The following is a 14273-nucleotide window of genomic DNA, read 5'->3' as shown; positions in this document are numbered from 1 at the left end:
AGCGTACAATTTTATGCGAGGACTATTTCATCAAATAAAAGAGGACTCGAAGTGACGCTTCGATAGAAATGTACATATAGATATTATGCAACATAAAAGAAGAGATTTTTATAAAAAGAATTTGTTTTATGTATGTATTTATTTCCGAATATTATTTTACAGAAACACTAACTATTCGTATATCATCATAAGGTTTGTCGGTTTTTGGGTTTGTCTTTACTTGGCTAATGTTTTGTACAACTTCCATTCCCTTTACCACTCTGCCGAATACTGTGTGTTTATTATCCAACCAAGGCTGAAATAAATACAAAATTAATATTAATTAATATATAACATTTAATCCTCTCCCCTATTATGCGAAAACATCGCCCCACTTTCCTTCTATTCACCCTAAAGTCCACTGTATCGTGATATATTGCTTCTCAATTAATGAATGGTGTGCAAAAATTTGTTAAGATATTAATTATTACTACAAAGAGAAACGTGCGATAAAATATTTTAACTTACAGTTGGTGTCAAAGTGATAAAAAATTGGCTGCCATTTGTGTTCGGTCCAGCATTCGCCATGCTTAAAGTGTACGGTCTGTCATGCTTCAAATGTGACCTAAATTCATCCTCGAATTCTCCTCCCCATATACTTTCTCCGCCAGTACCAGTTCCAGTGGGGTCGCCAGTTTGTATCATAAACCCTTTAATCACTCTATGGAATATGTGCCCGTTATAATAACCATTTTTCGCGTGAACGCAGAAATTCTCTACGGTCCTCGGAACGTCCTTGCCAAAGAGATTCAAATGAATATCTCCGAGTGCCGTGTGAATAATTGCTGTATCGTAAATCTTCTGCACGTTCGTCGTTTCCGTAGAGGAGATAATATCTTCCTTCGATGGTCTTTCGTTGAAAACATCCCTATCGCATTCCTGGTTTTTGGTGTCCTCCGGCTCTCGTCTTGTAAACATATAAAACCTGTTCTTTTTATAAGCCGTGCAAAAGAGAGTTGGATCTGGGCGATTCATCTCCAACGTCGGATTTTCTGCAGCCTCCATTTCTACAGTAACAGCGGCTGTGGTTTTCCTAGCTTTCCCCTACAAGTTGAAATGTAAATTATTCTAATTTGAACTTTATGATTTTTCTATATGATATTATAATTTGATGATAACTCCATGAGTACCTGGAACAGAGCTAGTTGCATGGGACGAATATTTTCCGGTTTCCCCATTATTTTAATACATCGATTTGTATACAAATTTACAAGTTTTACGCCTAACATTGTACTATATAATATCATGTAACCAGACTCGTCGAAAACTATGTTTCCTAAATTTGTTTCTGTTTTATCCAGCTCCCTTTCTACAGCCATTCTAGGTATTGCGGCAACATTTCAATAAAAGAAATAATTTAAGAGAACGGAACAATGATGAAAACACAGGTTTTTATAAAAACGAAGAACCAATTTTTTAATAAAATTAAAGTAAAATTAAGTGGCGCTTATAATTAATATCTGTTTTCATAACTGTTCACCTTAATTTATAGTTTATTAAAATAAGTTTATACCTTCGCCCAAATTCCATGTTTGGTAATTGTTGCGTCGTTTGTTGCAATTCAGTGAACCTTTGCAACGACTCATCGAATACTCTATATAGTTTTCCAGTACGAAAATTGAAGACCCTAACTTTTCTATCTCCACTTAAAGAAGCAAATCTTTTGCCATCCGGCGATACTGCCAAACCGCACGGATATGTTCTATTTTTTGCGAACTCGAACAAATCTGTATCCAGCTTGGAATCGAACGTAACGCATTTAGGAAATTTGTACTCTAATTTTGGACCAGTCCAATACTCCAAAATGCCTGCCTTGTCTACAGAAATGCACGTCTCATACACAGGATTGTACTGTAGATGATATAATTTTATACAAAAATTTCTTATGAAATCATGAAATACATGTAGTACTTATCTTAATTTTTCTTACTTTCATAGCAATAACAGGTTTAGTGTGTAATTTTTCGAAAACATGTAACGGTACGCTAGTCCCTTGTCCGTCGTAAACAAAAATCTTATTCGACTCTTGAGCAGAAACCGCTACAGCCGATATTGCATCACCGGGAGAATATATCCATTCGCAGCGAAGTGGTACAAAATCAAGCTTTATCATATTAATCATATCTAAAGTAACATTCTTATATTAGGCAATTGAATAGCCAGTATAATACAATGAAAACCATTGAAGTATATACTCACCAAAGTTAATAACATCAAAAATTTTTATTGTCTTATCTAAACTTATTGTACACGCGTGAACACCATTACAACTAGCAGCCATGGATTGTATAGTCATCAAATGGGCACGAAAATGCTTTACAAACTCTATGAGTTCTTCTTGTTTCTTCCAAAATTTAACATGACCATCGCAACTAGCTGTTATCACAAAGTTTGATCTGTTTGAATGGAAAAATGAAGTTACATTCGAATCATTATTTTCATTAATTTAAACGCAATAATAGATACTGACTTTGTTACTAAAATGTGAGTAATCACATCTCTGTGCATATAGGACTTTTCGTAGCATTCGCAACATGGTAAATTTTCCAGATATACTTGTTCGTATTCCAAAACTGTAAAACATTAATAAATTCAATCAAGTAAATTATATCTGTTATTGTAAATATAAAAGATATGTCTAACTTTATAAATGGTTTAACATGCAACATTTAAGCTCCTTAGCAATTGTTTATATCATTTACTAACATTAGATTAACATATTGTTTCTCTGACAAGCAAATGTTACATTCAAATATTCAGTTCGCATATCCAGTATAAGTTAGAAAATTAAAATGTTAAAAAAAAATGAAAAAAGCTATGTCATAACAAAAATCAATATCCTGTTGAACAGAGAAGTTTCAACGCGTCAATCTAGAGTCAATTAAAATCGAATATTTAACAAATACAGGGAATTAAAGTAATAATAAAATAATTAAAGGTTATCTTGTATTATTTTCATAGAATTGAGTTTCATTATTTCTTAAAAATAATTTGAAATCGTATCGGGATTCTACGTGTTAGAAAAATAGGATTCGAAATCGAACAGAAGAATTTTATTCAACTTTTATAATATATAACACTGAAAATAATAAAGATATAGGTTATACGCATTAACCTTTCTGTTTCTTTTGCGGAGCAGCTTCTGAAGGCAGTGGTCCAACCCAATCTTCCTCGTTATCGCTCTCATTATGTGCTCTTTTGTTATTTGACATTGTTATAAAGAATGCGAATTAAAAATTTCAATGTAAACAAAAGCTCATTTAAACTGACGTTTATTACGATTCTATTGGCGCTAGGTGACAAAATATTTACGGTTGTCTATTCGAGACGCCAGCGCTGTTAAGAGCTAGCATAAAAACAAGAATTGCAGAGGTTAACAGAGTTCAAATAAAAATATTAAAGAAAATTGAACAGTTGCTGTAACAAAATACGTATCGCACAGATGTCTGGTTATACGGGAGCAGACAATTATTGGGCTCAGTCGCCCCAAAGCCAATATTTCGACTCGTCTGGTTTCGGTCAACCTAACCAACAGTTTGAATTCCAAACATACAGTGATCAACAGTCTGGAGACTACTCTTACACACAAAAGAGTTACCTTGATCCGACTCAAAGTGGATTTGGTGGTGCTCTGTATCGTCAAGATAATTATACAAAAGGTACGTAACATGAACCGATCGTTTGGAATTGAATATTTGAGATTTGTACATGCGAGTTTGTACAACACGTTCAACAGAATTATTTTAGGCTCTACTGCGTTTGTAGATGACGAAGAGGAGCCACCACTTTTAGAAGAACTAGGAATCGATCCGGATAGAATATTACAAAAAACATTGGCCGTGTTAAATCCATTTCATGGGAGAGGACAGATAGATGATGCAAATTATTTACTTCAGGATTCAGATTTAGCAGGCCCAGCAGCATTTTGTCTAATGCTTGCTGCGTTTCTCTTGCTAGCTGGTGCAAAGGCGCACTTCAATTACGTTTATGGCCTTTCAGTAATATCGTGTATCTTTATGTATATTCTTCTATCGCTAATGACAAATTCTAGTAATATCACATTGTCCTCTGTAGCATCAATACTGGGCTATTGTGTGTTACCTGTAGTTTTTCTTGCCGGCTTTAACATTTTTACAACTTTGCGTGGTACTATTGGTTTAGCTTTCGCTGTGTTTACAGTTGCTTGGTCAACACTTTCTGCGACTAGATTACTCACTACCATGTCAGGAGACGAAGAACAACGCTTACTTATTGCTTATCCTTGTGCTCTCATTTATGGTGTTTTTGCATTAATAATAATATTCTAATAAAATGTACATATACTTTGTTGAAGGAAGGCATTTCTCATACTAAATTACATAATTTTATTATATTGTTTATATTTTACAAGTATATATATGTGTAGATTATAATTATTTGCATAACAAAGTATTTATAAAAAGTTGTGATAATTAATATATTTATTTTATTTTAAAGGTTTGTTTTTATATGTAGATGATAAGCATTTTTAATATGTTTAATTTATGTTCTGTACATGATTGGTGAGGAGAGAAAAATGCAATAATTTACACAACTACATGATTAAAAATTCAAAGTAATTATAACAATTCTTGTAAAAGTGTTTTATGTCCATATTTAATGGCTGTGAAACCGTTTAAAATTTTGGCATTGAACTAAAATATACAAAATTTCATTTAAATTATTATTTAAACTAGAACAAAATGCATTACTTAATTAAATGAATTTTGTTCAAGTTTTTACACACATGAATTTATCTACCTTCACCAAATTAACATACATACATGGTCATCGTCTTTTACAATTACATTTATTTTATATTAATTATAATTGAAAATTTTATGTAATTACTTATGGCGATTTTTCCGAAAATCGGTCAATACCGATTTTCGGAAAAATTTTAGGAAATTATTTTCTCTAATTTCTATGCTAAAAGATGCGCCAGGGAACGCTCTTCAAGATGCCGTTGGAATTTTTGATCTAACTGCAAAAAGCCAGAGTATTTGTGTTTCCTTCTATTTGTAACAATTCCTTCTCGCGAAAATTCTTTATGAAACTCCTTTCATTTAATTTAATTTATTGTATTTTTTACTAGTTTTAGTGTAACTTTTTGTACATTTCAGTAGTTTTATTGTAATTTATTGTATATCTGTCTAGCTTTATTGCAATTTTTTGTGTTTCCCGCTTTATAGGTAAGACAGAAAAAGATATATAATAAATCTATAAGAAAGAGTGAGACGGATGATACCGACCCTACTCTAGAACCTGTGGCGCCATCTCTGTGAAAAGTGCTCAAACTGGTCACACAGCGTTATCGACAGCGAAGTGAACTACTGAATCACTAGCGCCATCTCTTGGAGGAGCGTTGAAACAGGTTGGGCATTAGTTTCAATGCATTCCGCAGAGATGGAGCTAGTAGTTCTTGAGTAGTTTACTTCACTGTCGTAAATGCCGTGCGACTAGTTTGAGTAATTCTCACAGAGACGGCGCCACAGGTTCTAGAGTAGGGTCGGTATCATCCGTCTCACTCTTTCTTATATATCTTTCTCTCTCTTACCTCTAAAACAGGAAATAAACAGAAAATGCCATAAAAGTACTGAGATATAGAAGAAAATACAATATAATTGCTAATATATACAATAAATTATAATAAAACTATTGAAATATACAAGAAATTGCAATAAAACTATTGAAATATACATCCCGACAGCACAACTTTGTCACAGTTAGTGCACTGTAATGTCACATGCGCCGCGTAACATTACTTCATGAATGACAAAATTCTTGAATGAACGGCATTGGCAGGCGGTATCAGCAGTGAAACAGCACCAAGTCCTGTTCTGGTGCATTTCCATACCTGTAATTCTAATGATACTCCTGTGGCGTTACGAAACCTGAGCGCCATCGTGATACGCTGGTGCTTTTTGAAATGTTATGTGATTTGCTGTATTGTCTAGGATATGTACATAAGTGAAATTTAATTATTTAATGAAAATTCATAATCTTCTGTAACTATCGCGTTGTTGCGCTTGAGATCCTGATGTTAATGTTGAATAAATAAAGGGTAAAATCGATGCTAATGCTAGACAGAGACCTATTACCGGTCTGTACCATACCCAAGCAAAACCAATCACTAGTAGACTAATAGACATTGAAACAGACATAGTTAAAGATTCAACTGCGATGATTCCGCACAAGAATGTTGAATTTAGAATCACTGTTCTTAATATATTTGCTAAACATGTTGCTGCCAGGAATAAGACCAACCAACCAAGTCCTCTGGAAAAGTTAGAAATTTTATTAATCTAAAAATATTAAGATATAATATTTAAGTCAAGGATGAGCAGAGGATGAGTACTTTCTGTCCTTTTTTTTATTGATTCTTGAACTTTAGCTTAAACTTGATGCAGTAAAAAAAGATCGTTCATCCTTGATTTAGATGATAAAAATATTACCTAATACTCCATGTGCGCCAGTAGTTATGTACATGTTCCAGATGGAACATTTGATCTACGGACATTTTATGCTTCCTTTGAAGTAAAATTTCTTCTCCGTGCGATGTAATATATGGCACAATAGATCCTTTTTCTAACATGCCAACTATAGAATATACATCTCCGCTTTTTCCTGCATGAGAGAATTGTATTCGTATATCACCTACCTATAAATAGATATGTTGATTACTCAGTTTAACTTTTCCGTGGTTAGAAAACATATAACAATATCATTATACCTCAGGTTTCCACAAATTAGCGCTATGGTAATATAAACCAGAATGCATTTTTATATCTTTACGTTCAGGTCTCTCATCGCTGGTCACTTCTAAAAAATCATTAAACTTTTTTTTCAACTCGGTACCAAGAACATATGCACCAATTTTAACTTCATCTGCGATTTGCACTCGACTTTTAATAGGCATTTCTTTTGGATTGTGATGACCAGTTCTAATATAAAAGTGATCGGAATCTACAAGTTTGTCCTTCCATTCTGTTGTATAATAATAATGCTTTTCTTCTTCTGATACTTCTCCAAAGCTAACAAAGAATATAAGATAGAAAAGTTTGTACATAACAAGATTATATATTCGTTAATTACCTCCTCTCTTCTTCTATCTCAACCCACTGGTACATCTGCACTCTTCGTTTCAATTTTACGCTAGACACAATTACACCATAATCAGGTTCAGTTAATGGCTCTGATATCTTTAATGGGCCCGACAAATGTATTAAACGTCCTTCGTATTCTGATAATAACTTCATTGTATTTGGGAGTACCGCTACATTACGTAAAGCTTCATCCAAAGAATGCGCTACCTTTACTGCTCTTCCCTGCAATGTTACAATGATACATTTATGATAATACGTGATAATTTTTCTGTATAATCAGTGGCATATCTAAATTCACAGACCTCGTTCCAAAATAAGAGACACATGCCGGTGGCGAACATAATAAGTCCGATAATGGCGGTTAACCATGATTCTTTGAATTGCTCAGAAACTGTCATTGGAATATTTGTAGGGGCAGGTTGCCTCCCATTAACTCGATTTTGATGTATAGGTTCAGCATTCGCCCTTTGGGGCTGTCCATTCTGCTAAAATATACGTATAAAATATTATCATATCTGTAAAGCAATGTACACAAAGTATATGATTTGTACGAATGTATGAAAATTAGCAACGGGTGTTGAATAACACGTTATTTTGCTTAAGAATGAAATCCCCAACATACAGAAACAACAAACTAAGCACTGTGCATATATACATGTGATTATTATGCTTACATTTGCGCGATACATTTTATTAGATTACATTATACATCAACGGTAATCTGTGATTGAAGTCCGTTGTAACACTTCTTTAAAATAATATACTACTATTTCATGGCCTCACAGACAAAGATTCACTAAACCTCTGACTTGACTGAGAATAACGTGGATCGACAACAGTGGTGGATAATTTTTATAAATGTATCAATCTGTTCATTGTTTTGGTTCGTACTGTTTGTGCTTCGATGGTATTTCATTGCGGAATAGTTAATTTTCCAGTGATACAATAAACGTATAAGAAATACGTGTCCTCGAGCGTTTAGAATGCAGTCATCGGTGAACGTTTTTTTTTTTTTTTTTTTTCGGTCAATGTTAACGTTAGTGAATTTTTATCAGTGACATTTCGGTGTAACCCGTGAATATGCAACTGTATACAGTTCCGTTTGTGTTGTCGCAATTTCGTCGACACAATAAATCACGTGCGAACGCGCCAGAAATTATGATAGATGGCGTTTAATCTATCCATTTTATATAGCCTCATCTTAATTCGATAAAAGCTTGCCTTTCTTTCGATTCCAATTCCACATACGATAAGAGATTGCTACGCATGCCCTCGATCAGCTGTCGTGTTCAGTGCATCGCAGGACGGCGAACGGTTCAGGTCGTTTTTGTTCTGGATACGAAGTTTGTGTGATTGAGTCGTTTGGCGTAATCATGAATGAATAACATCAAAATTAAGGTGAAAGAGCTTGATAATAAGTCTGAACAATTTTACACGCGTGAATATCATAAGCAAAAATGACAATTCTTAAGTCATTTCGTTAATTGTAGTTGTAAATGGTATTGGAATTTCAATCGGCAAAATAAGTAAACAAGGATAGTTTCATCTGTATAAATGAAGCATAAATATCGTGGAAATTACATATTGAAAATAATTTTCATACCAAGATTAACACTTTTGTATGTAAACTGCTAATTCATACGTTTTCTAGATAATCTAAGGCAATAAACATGACATACTATTTAAAATAAATATTGCATCGAATTGAAAAAACAAAACGCAAAAAGTGGAATATATATGTTATTAATATGAAGTGGTTATTCATCTCGTGTATTCTATGCGTTTTCGGTTGTTTAAAAGAATTTAGACCTTCGGAATCTTTTGTAACTGATTACTTAAGTGGGCCATGGAAAAATTTTACAGACACTCAAGTAAATATATTGTGTCCTATATAATAGTTACATATATATAGCTGTAACGATTACCAAACAAAATAATCTAGGTTGAAAATATGATAAAATTTTGTATACTGATTTTTCCTTTTATTTCTAAATATAGTTATTATGCATATTGTACTTGTATATATTTAGTGGGAAATAAATTTATTAGATTATTATTATTTTTCAGATAAATCAAGAAATATTTCCTGTTTCCACGTATTCTTATTTTGCAACATTAGTTGTTGTATTCTTGATAACAGATTTCATACGATATAAACCTATCATCGTTTTGTGCGGTCTTTCTGGAATCATTACATTTGTTCTAATAATAATAGGACAAGATGTGTTCACTATGCAAATTTTAGAATTTTTTTATGGCTTGTTCCTTTCGACAGAGGTGGCATATTATACTTATATCTATGCCAAAGTTGATAAAAAACATTATCAGGAAGTGACCAGCCATACAAAGGCTGCATCTTTGTTTGGTCGTTGTATGTCTGGTATTGTTGCACAATTGACAGTATCCTTTAATATTCTGAGTTATCACGATCTCAATTATATCACGCTAACAGGTATTTATTTTTATACATCTGTTTCAAGACTTTGCAGAATTAAACAGAACATCTTTTACTTTCAACTTTTTAAATATACTTTAGCTCAAAAATTCAGTTACAAAATTGATCACAAAACAACTTCTGTGTGTAATTTCAGCTTTAATACTTGCAACAATATGGGCAATTTGTTTACCTTCGGTTGGTCAGTCCATTTATTTTCATAGAAAAGATGAAAATTGCACAAATCACGTTTCCCTGACAAGCAATGGAATTGTCGAATTACAACAAAATGATTTAAATTGTATAACTCAAAGACCTGGTCAACAGAACGAGCATTCCTCTTCTAACACAAATATTTCAGTAATACGTAAATTGAAAGATGCTTATATTTTATTGTGGAAAGATGTTATACAAGCATATACAAACAATCATGTTCTGAGATGGTCGATATGGTGGTCATATTCGACTTGTGGATATTTACAAGTAATTAGTTATATACAATTACTGTGGCAGACTGCTGTATCTCCTGAAGATAAGATTTACAATGGTGCTGTAGATTTTATTTGTACGATCACGGGTGAGCAAGTATTTCAAGTGTTGCTATAATAATACTATCTCATTTGATAAAGTAACTTTGAATTACTAATGAATTATTAAATGTGACAATATTTTCCTCCGAGTATAATCCAGTTGGATTTTTCCCACTAATACATTTTATATTCATTCATAGAACAATATATTGCATGAATAGATTCAATAAGCAGACGTGTAATATTTTTATTTTTATTAATAGGTGCAATTACTGTCTTCTGTATTGGAAAGATATCATTTCATTGGTCTTTGATTAGAGGCAACATAATAATAGCATTTGTAGCAGTTGTGGAAGGTCTTTTGTTAATTGCTGCTTCATATAGTCACAATATCTGGTTATTATATTTTGCCTACATAGTATTTGGAATTATTTATCAAGCAATGCTTACTGTTGCAAGGTTGGCAATTTAAATATTTACACATTGATTATCTACTGAAAGCGAATATATTAGCTATTATAAAATAATGTGATTTTTATTTTTAATTTTGCATATACCATCTGCAGTTTTGAAGTCGCGAAATGCATATCAGAAGATAGTTACGGTTTAATATTTGGTATAAATACCTTTTTTGCATTGTTATTGCAAAGTCTATTAACACTTATAGTGGTGAATGGAAACTTGAATTTAGAACTGAGATCTCAGGTAAGACTATTATATAGACCCTATTATCAAAGAATCTTACATTGAACATTTTTTTCCAGTATTTTGTTTATGGTAGTTGTTTTATTGCCATAGCAATATATTATATACTATTAAGCATTGCAACATTTTTTGGGCAGCATTATAAGAAAAATGCAGGATTTAAGACAGGGGCAAAGGATCATAATACAGACACTGAATATGATACAGTTAGCAAGATTACAAATCTTTAATTTCATAGCTGTTGCACATTTTATGAACTGAATTGGCAAAAGTTTAGTTTCAAAATATGGTAGTGATATTTAGACAGACTGAAGTTGGAGATCATTTATAAATTCTTTTTAAAATTTTACTAAATACATATATAGATAAGTCCTGATTAACTTTTTTTTTTTAATTGGGTGAATGGTTTTTTTTCGTTAAATTTCTTGATAACTTATTAGTATGTAGTATTAAATACATATCTGTGTTGATAAAACACATAAATGCAGTATTAAATGAATCAGTATTTTCTTTTATTTCAAATGAAGGAAAATAATAATTGTAATTTGTGTAAATGTAAAATGTTGTGGAGAGGCAGCTATTAAATTAAATTTAAAAATAGAAAGTGCATAAATGTAAAGAACATCAATATCATTGGTGTCCCTAAAAATAGTGTTCTGAAATAATATTTATACATATAATTATATATACTCGAGAGATGTATTGAAGTTTTATTTTTCTAATAAACAATTTACTTCATACAAAATATCAAGTATTTCTCTTCTCATTCGAATTTAACACTTTTATATTTCTTTTTGGCTAATCAACAGTAATCGTATTTTATCGAAAACGGGTTCCCTACATTTCTGTAATGAAAACGATTATATAATTCAATTCTTCATGTTTGATAAAAATTTCGATCGCTGTTATTTTTTATATATCGTTCGTCATCATAAAATTCGCTTACAAACGAGAATGTTTGGAACAAACATCGACCCAACTCACGGCGAGGATTCGCATTCTTGTCGAAGTGTTTAAATAATTTCCACCACACTGAACAGTCTTGTATGCTTCGTTTGAATTCTCGACTAACGATGTCATCTGTTGTATCATTTCGTATTATGGACAATACGGACTTCATTGCCTCGTTTTGGATTACTTTTGAAAACATGCAGGAGTAATTGTTGCAGTCGCCGGTATGCGAGTGTAATTTATCCAGTAACAATGTGTCTTTTAAGCAAATTTGTAATATCTATGTACGAAATGATAATTGAAATTGATGTTGATAATAAAAAAAATACATTTACATACTCTCATATGTACTAGGTATACGTATCTTAATGGAAAGTTAATTTAGTAGGCAGTGTTTCACTGTAGACATATATTTACCCAGTTTGGCGGGATCAGTATAGGATATATTACGTCAGATACGTTCGTATTACTTAATTTATCGAAATGTACATTTGCATTGATATTTTGGGCCATAGCCGTGTTTGATATTTCAAAAATACGACCGTGTCCCGATGAAAACATTATTGCCATTCCTATATCAGCGTTATGCAAACTCTGCGATAAGTTCGTCCAAACGACGTCGTGAAAGGTTAGTTAATAGATTAATAATGTATAACTCACCGTGATTGTATAAAAATATAAAGCTTAATATTGTTACTAACATTGTGATAAGATTTTCAGCTGTTTGAAATATGTATTGGGAATCTTATGAATATCTGGACGAATAACATCCTGGGAGTATTTTATTTTTATAACGATATCGGCAGACCTCTTGAATTTGAACTTAAGATGTGGAAACAGCTATCAGCAGCATTGTGAAGTCTTTATCTAATAATACATTAACTGATAAGGTATAACCTATCTTGTTTCCTAAATACGTAATATATTTTCGCTCCCTATATATCGAATTTATGTGAAAACTCAATAAATTGAGACTAAATAGTTTCGATTTTAGTATAATATGATGAAAATATTACCATTACTTTCAAGTAATAAAAATCATTAATTTCAGCGAGATATTTAATGCAAAAAGACGGTTCATTTTTGGCTTTTAACTGAAAAATCCTGCTCTTTTCGCAGAAAATTTTAAAACATGTATCGATATGATATCGACGTTCGATATTCGAATTCGATAGTATCGAATTATCGCATCATAGTTTTTTTTCCTATCGTTCGTTGGATGACGGTGTAAACAAAGTTGTTTTCCTCAAATTTATAATAAAATAATTCTGTTAAAGGTTCTGTTAAGGTTTATCCAATATATGATAGTCAAGGTAATAATTCAATGAATATTTAAAGTGTATCAAATCCTACATATACATGTACGAGATAGAAGAAAAAGATGAAGCGGGATGAAGTAATCGGCGAGAAAAAATGCGACAAATGGTTGTAATGTGTGTGACTTGATAATGTAACTTTACTGTAATTTCGTAATATTGTAACACGAGATTACATTATATTAATTTTTGGATTGCATCGAGAACAACAGACTCGCAAGCTTTCGCAGTTTGTTGTGTCAAGCATAGTCCAATTTCTTGGAGACGAGATAACTCTGCTCGTTCCTCTGTTAGAGAATAATCTTCTAAATTGATAGGGGATTTCGTCGCCATTGTTAAACGCAAACGACCAAGTTCCATTTCTTCTTTTGGATTTAAAGACTCTAGGCATATAATTAGAGTAATTTGAATAAATTATATTAATCGAATAAAACTTGACTCAAAAACTTTATTAATTATCGTAGCTTATTTTCGTTTATGTACATATTAAAAATATGCGATTATTTATGGATTAATTCTTCGACGATATAAATACCTTTATTTTCAAGTTCCGCAATTTTCTGCGTTAGTTTCTGTTGAATGGCTTTCCTTTTTTTAGCCGCTCGTCTCTTCTTCTTTATTTCCTCGTCACGTTTCTCTTCTTTTCTCTTCTTTAATTTTTTTTGTGCTACTTTTGAGCCTCGGGAATTTCCACTTTTTCTCGACAACCTCTTCTCCCTGTTCTTTACCTTTGAACAGGATAAACGTTGAAGGAAAGAACTGTGGACTTCTTATGAATTCATCGATCGACTCACATGAACGTTCAGTCGCATGTGAACTAATCTTTTGTCTTGAATCTGTTTGTATCTTTGCCAGAGTCTGCCACAAATCTCGGCACCACGAAGCAGTTTCATTCTCAGTCCTCGATTGGAGACATCGGTAAACAGGGAGACGATGTTTCCCATATTAAAATCGTCCCGTCCCCCTCCCTGATCGTCAATTATAATTATCGTGAAATATGAATGATATAAGTAAGTAAATTGAGAATAATTTAATTGCATAATGCATATTCTTCGGTTTTCTCTTCACTATTCCATAATATCGAGATCTTTACCAACTCGATAAACGTGCAGTCCCAATCTGTTCCGTCGTATTGACACTGCATAGTCGCCTTTTCTACTTTTTCTGATATTTC

General features: G+C 32.4%; 4 protein-coding genes and 1 long non-coding RNA gene across 9 annotated transcripts in view; 3 read left to right on the top strand and 2 right to left on the bottom strand.

Annotated features, from left to right (window-relative positions):
• Nucleotides 1-14273, top strand: part of LOC143424985 (uncharacterized) — a 108785-nt gene that overhangs the window by 4938 nt on the left and 89574 nt on the right. The gene's annotated exons all lie outside the window — the stretch shown is intronic.
• LOC143424982 (peptidylprolyl isomerase domain and WD repeat-containing protein 1) lies at nt 121-3291 on the bottom strand. Of its 2 annotated transcripts, none has more exons than XM_076897405.1 (8): nt 3155-3291; nt 2510-2612; nt 2239-2435; nt 1970-2163; nt 1553-1890; nt 1170-1359; nt 508-1083; nt 121-295 (listed from the first exon to the last, which is right to left on the bottom strand). In XM_076897405.1, the coding sequence occupies exons 1-8, from the start codon at nt 3249-3251 to the stop codon at nt 152-154; spliced, it is 1839 nt and encodes a 612-aa protein (XP_076753520.1). In that variant the 5' UTR covers nt 3252-3291; the 3' UTR covers nt 121-151. The 2 variants fall into 2 exon arrangements, with proteins under 2 accessions (XP_076753520.1, XP_076753521.1); XM_076897406.1 differs by having other exon boundaries at nt 1970-2168; nt 2244-2435.
• On the top strand, nt 3395-4355 carry Yip1d1 (Yip1 domain-containing 1). 2 transcript variants are annotated; one of them, XM_076897407.1, is made up of 3 exons: nt 3395-3411; nt 3482-3698; nt 3787-4355. In XM_076897407.1, exons 2-3 carry the CDS (start codon nt 3482-3484, stop codon nt 4344-4346), a joined length of 777 nt encoding a protein of 258 aa, XP_076753522.1. In that variant the 5' UTR covers nt 3395-3411; the 3' UTR covers nt 4347-4355. The 2 variants fall into 2 exon arrangements, with proteins under 2 accessions (XP_076753522.1, XP_076753523.1); XM_076897408.1 differs by lacking the exon at nt 3395-3411 and having other exon boundaries at nt 3446-3698; nt 3805-4355.
• Nucleotides 6016-8341, bottom strand: Tmem43 (Transmembrane protein 43). Of its 3 annotated transcripts, none has more exons than XM_076896355.1 (7): nt 8251-8341; nt 7838-7884; nt 7466-7648; nt 7153-7385; nt 6791-7091; nt 6513-6718; nt 6016-6336 (listed from the first exon to the last, which is right to left on the bottom strand). In XM_076896355.1, exons 2-7 carry the CDS (start codon nt 7850-7852, stop codon nt 6054-6056), a joined length of 1221 nt encoding a protein of 406 aa, XP_076752470.1. In that variant the 5' UTR covers nt 7853-7884; nt 8251-8341; the 3' UTR covers nt 6016-6053. The 3 variants fall into 3 exon arrangements, with proteins under 3 accessions (XP_076752470.1, XP_076752471.1, XP_076752469.1); XM_076896356.1 differs by lacking the exon at nt 8251-8341 and adding an exon at nt 7982-8137; XM_076896354.1 differs by lacking the exon at nt 8251-8341 and having other exon boundaries at nt 7838-7925.
• Nucleotides 8472-11423, top strand: LOC143424347 (thiamine transporter 2). Its single transcript, XM_076896353.1, has 7 exons — nt 8472-8561; nt 8815-9034; nt 9231-9615; nt 9755-10174; nt 10391-10586; nt 10694-10832; nt 10892-11423. Exons 2-7 carry the CDS (start codon nt 8912-8914, stop codon nt 11060-11062), a joined length of 1434 nt encoding a protein of 477 aa, XP_076752468.1. The 5' UTR covers nt 8472-8561; nt 8815-8911; the 3' UTR covers nt 11063-11423.

Source organism: Xylocopa sonorina, chromosome 6 (genome assembly GCF_050948175.1).
Source record: "Xylocopa sonorina isolate GNS202 chromosome 6, iyXylSono1_principal, whole genome shotgun sequence".
Taxonomy (NCBI): Eukaryota; Metazoa; Arthropoda; class Insecta; order Hymenoptera; family Apidae; genus Xylocopa; species Xylocopa sonorina.
This window is presented reverse-complemented; position numbering and strand designations above follow the sequence as displayed.

Bases quoted from the DNA above. Each gene is read 5' to 3' on its own strand.
- LOC143424982 (XM_076897405.1), bottom strand. From the start codon at position 3,251: ATGTCAAATAACAAAAGAGCACATAATGAGAGCGATAACGAGGAAGAT. The intron at 2,164-2,238 runs GTGAGTATATAC...ATGTTACTTTAG, and splicing joins TTTTGATGTTATTAACTTTG to ATATGATTAATATGATAAAG. The intron at 1,360-1,552 runs GTATAAACTTAT...CGCAATACCTAG, and splicing joins AACATGGAATTTGGGCGAAG to AATGGCTGTAGAAAGGGAGC.
- LOC143424347 (XM_076896353.1), top strand. From the start codon at position 8,912: ATGAAGTGGTTATTCATCTCGTGTATTCTATGCGTTTTCGGTTGTTTA. The intron at 9,035-9,230 runs GTAAATATATTG...ATTATTTTTCAG, and splicing joins AAAATTTTACAGACACTCAA to ATAAATCAAGAAATATTTCC. The intron at 10,833-10,891 runs GTAAGACTATTA...ATTTTTTTCCAG, and splicing joins ATTTAGAACTGAGATCTCAG to TATTTTGTTTATGGTAGTTG.
- Tmem43 (XM_076896355.1), bottom strand. The intron at 7,386-7,465 runs GTCTGTGAATTT...GTAACATTGCAG, and splicing joins GTCTCTTATTTTGGAACGAG to GGAAGAGCAGTAAAGGTAGC. The intron at 6,337-6,512 runs GTAATATTTTTA...TAACTTTTCCAG, and splicing joins TGGCGCACATGGAGTATTAG to AGGACTTGGTTGGTTGGTCT.
- Yip1d1 (XM_076897407.1), top strand. From the start codon at position 3,482: ATGTCTGGTTATACGGGAGCAGACAATTATTGGGCTCAGTCGCCCCAA. The intron at 3,699-3,786 runs GTACGTAACATG...GAATTATTTTAG, and splicing joins TCAAGATAATTATACAAAAG to GCTCTACTGCGTTTGTAGAT.